Below are 4029 nucleotides of genomic sequence, written 5' to 3'. Positions count from 1 at the left end.
ATGACACATAAAAAAATACGAATAGCGCTACATACTCTATGATCTTGCAATTGAAAAATGTAGTATGAGTTGTTGAATGTAAATGTATCATGCACAAACTTTTCCAGCAGAACCAATAGAGAAAATGCTCTCACCGAGCTTGTTAATTGCCTTCTCCGTCAAGGAATTGACTTAAATTGATCACACTTAAGGATACCTGCTAATACACAGATAATACCTAAATAACTATCATTCATACTTTGAATAACAGTTTTTGTACCCGGAGCACATATTTATATACCTGCATCAAATACTAAGATACCATAATGCAAATCTTACATACTTATAATAATAGTGTCATATGCTTCAATAAAGTGTACATATGCCCTTGTAATATGTGTTTGGAAAACTGACAATTATTTATTCAAAATATTTACTTGATGTTGGTAACCAATAATGAATTCATCATGATAATGTTTTCGTGACTCTCTGAATTGTAACAGATATATAAACAATGCATACTAACAGTTGTGGGGGAACACCATCATATATATACAATAAATATTCAATCTTTACATATGGATGGTAAACCAAGTCATAAACGAGTTAGTTAAAAATATTTTTCCTTAGTAGGATACATGATTGTTGTTATGAATACATGTTGCAATCTTAATTCACTTTTTGAAGTAACACAATGTAAAGGTAGTGCTTACTTGAAACGATAAGTTGTAATATACTATTAGAACTTCGAGTAGTTTCTACACAATAGTACAAACACTTTTCATTCAAAATATTTGAAAATTTACATTGTAATCCAAAGTGTATGACAGTCACCTTAACAATTGATCATGAGCATTTTAAAAAACAATAACTCGGTAAAGCAGATAAATACTCTAGCGTGGCTTCAATGTACCTTCCATTTGCCTTAGAGTACCGATTCTTGGCCAACGGTGTACCTAGTGTCCAAAAGTGAATACTTGTATGGATTTACTCAATGACTAAAAATGATCTTGATATATTTCAATTAGAGCAAGAGTTTATAATAATCTTTGTACGGGTCTAACGAATGCAATAGTTTAATACTTACTTTGTACCATTTGGATAATTAGTTACCATAAATTTATATCCCAAATTCTTGAGTTTATTTGAACAATATCTTGTATACAAAATTATACAAATCAATTAATAACTAAAAAATTCGAATAAATCCAAAATAATATTAATACCGAACGAAATGAATTTAACACAACAAATTAGGCTAAATCAATTTTGGAATTAAGGAAATGAAACACAAACAAACATGTGTTAATTCCAATTAAACAAACAAATTTGAAATAAAAAACAAACGAACAAAACAATTAGAAATTATGCAATTGAATTGGAGTGACTTCGTGTTCGTGTTGCAGAGATTCAATTCGGATGAAATTGAAAACGCCCAATACGATCACAATAGCTTCTTCTCCGACCAAACAGCGACGCACGGAGACAACAGCGCACTCCTCCAATCAACTCCGAAATAGCACCAAACAACTTCTTCCTCTCATCAAACAGCAGCGGTGGCATTCCTGAAGACAGCTCTTACACTTACATTCATTCTAAATCTCTATCTCAAACCAAATGTTCTCTTGCTTCTCTCTTCATCATGCGATTCTACCTCTGTTATGTTTCTCGACTTGCCTTTACGGTGTTGTTCGGAGGTTGAAACCACTTCCCTCTTTCATGGCGGTTCAAGCAAATTAGGGCAAATGAATTTCGTGAATTCCATAGCCGTCGACAGCCACCGAGCACGATCAGATGTACACGAAGGTGACGATTTTGCAATCACAAGATTTTAGGCGAATTTCAGTTCCAATTTTTCGCAAAAAAAAAATAGTCAATTTTGGAGTGAAGATTGAAATAGAGAGATAGGAATAGGCAGGGAGAAATAGATTTTCATGAGCACAGACACTGGGCAATCGGACTGCTCTCGATCGATTTGAAGATTTCGGGTAATTGGCAGCCGGAGTGATAGCTTTGATTTTGCGCGAGTCTTAACAGCAATTTAGAGAGATTGGGAAAGAATTGAATGGATAGGGGATTGGGGATAAAGGAGAATGAAAAAGGAGGGACTGAACTCAAACAAATAATAATTAGGGACTGAACTCAAAAGAATTTGTAAAAGTAGGGATGTCAGTCCAATTATCCCTATTATAAAACATACTAAATTTTTATTTTTATTTTTATTTTTATTATTATTAATTTTTTCAAATTTACAAAATTTAAAAAGAATTCAAAAAATCATATTTATTACATACACATACGTGTAAAGTTCATAATATTGGATGTGAATGTCTTGTCCTTACATACGTACTCCTTTATTATTAGATGAATTTTTTGTTCTCTCTCAACCTAGTATTGTAGGTCCTAAGCTCCTTATAAATACTAGACCTATTGTATTTATTTTGACATAGATTAAAAACAATCAATTTCATATCATATCGCCCCTCTTGCTCTCTCTCCCTTAACACACACGCTTATATATATATATGTATTACACTTCAGATTATATATATGCCTACATAATATATATACTCATATATTGCATACTATAATACATATATACACTAAATATATTATATTAATATTTATACAAAATAGTGATTAATGGTAGAGATAATTAATATTCCTATTTGTTATTCCTATAATATTAATATTTACAACACGTTATCAGCACGATCTGCTTTTTCGACATGGTAGGTATATTTCAATATTATTATGGCTACTAACATTGCAAAACAAGAATTCATCTCACTTGTCATTTCTGGCAAAAACTATTTGTCGTGGGCCATGGATGTTGAAATTCATTTGAAATCGATGGGCCTGGGTGAAACGATTGCGAGAGGCAATAATGCCACAAATCAGAGCCAAGCAAAGGCAATGATATTCCTCCGACATCATATCGATGAAGGACTGAATATGAAATATCTCACAGTCAAGAATCCTCTTGACTTGTGGAATAAACTAAAAGAAATATATGATCACCTGTAGTTGATCGTATTGCCGAAAGCCCGCAGCGAATGACACAATTTGAGGTTGCAGGACTTCAAATTAGTCACTGAATATAATTCCGTCATGTTCAGGATCACCTCATAGTTGAACCTATACGGCGAGAATATTAATGACAGTGACATGATGGAAAAAAATATTCTCTACATTCCACGCCTCAAACCTGCTTTTACAACAGGAATATCGAGAGAAAGGCTTCAAAACATATTCAGATCTTATTGTCTGTCTTTTGTTTGCAGAACAAAACAATCAACTGTTGTTGAAAAATCATGCATCCAGGCCAACAGGTTCCAGTCCATTCCCTTAAGCGAATGCGGTACAATCTGCAAATCCAGGCCGTGGAAACAACAAAGGCCGGAGATATGGCAGGGGCCAAAAACGCGACCGTCCCCAACATCGTCGAAATAATGGCAAGAAACCATACAAGCCCCTGAAGTGGCAGAATGACGAGCTGAAAAGAAATTATGAAGATAAGTGTCACAGGTGCGGCACAAAGGGACACTGGTCGCGCGTCTGCAGAACGCCTAACCATTTGGCTGATTTGTACCAAGCTTCGCTGAAAAGGAAAAGTACGTCTGCTGACGTAAATATCTCTGAGCTGAATAATGATGACGCATATGATGATGTCTTGAAGAACACGTCTGCTAGTGTAAACCTCGTTGAACAGAACAATGATGACACATATGATGATGTCCTAAACAGCGACCTTATGCATCTTGATACAGCAGACTTCCTTGAGCACCCTGAAGGTGCCAAGTGACTATGTATTTTACTGTTTTATTACTTTTTGTAATACCCCTCTTTTTGTATCATTTTGTATTTCATCGGCTATATTAATGTATTGTGTTTTTGTTTGTTTTATTCTTAAAAGAATATGAATGCCACGTGTCACAGTACATATTATAAAGAGGACCATATTTGCCTAAGCGATAGTGCAACCACGCACACGATATTGAAATACAAATAGTATTTCTCCCACCTGAAGTTGGGAAAATCAAAAGTCAG

The 4029-nt window shown here is 34.4% G+C and overlaps 1 protein-coding gene across 1 annotated transcript; it reads left to right on the top strand.

Annotated features, from left to right (window-relative positions):
- The first annotated feature begins 2805 nt into the window (after positions 1-2805).
- Positions 2806-3784, top strand: LOC127242568 (uncharacterized). The gene is made up of 2 exons (XM_051262149.1): positions 2806-2860; positions 3360-3784. Exons 1-2 carry the CDS (start codon positions 2806-2808, stop codon positions 3782-3784), a joined length of 480 nt encoding a protein of 159 aa, XP_051118106.1.
- The last annotated feature ends 245 nt before the right edge of the window (positions 3785-4029 follow it).

This window comes from Andrographis paniculata, unplaced genomic scaffold (assembly GCF_009805555.1).
Source record: "Andrographis paniculata isolate CXL003 unplaced genomic scaffold, ASM980555v1 Contig87END, whole genome shotgun sequence".
NCBI classification, from domain to species: domain Eukaryota; kingdom Viridiplantae; phylum Streptophyta; class Magnoliopsida; order Lamiales; family Acanthaceae; genus Andrographis; species Andrographis paniculata.
The sequence above is the reverse complement of the archived record's forward strand: the minus strand, read 5'-3'. Positions and strand labels throughout refer to the sequence as shown.

Bases quoted from the DNA above. Each gene is read 5' to 3' on its own strand.
- LOC127242568 (XM_051262149.1), top strand. From the start codon at position 2,806: ATGGATGTTGAAATTCATTTGAAATCGATGGGCCTGGGTGAAACGATT. The intron at 2,861-3,359 runs GCAATAATGCCA...CTGCAAATCCAG, and splicing joins GGGTGAAACGATTGCGAGAG to GCCGTGGAAACAACAAAGGC.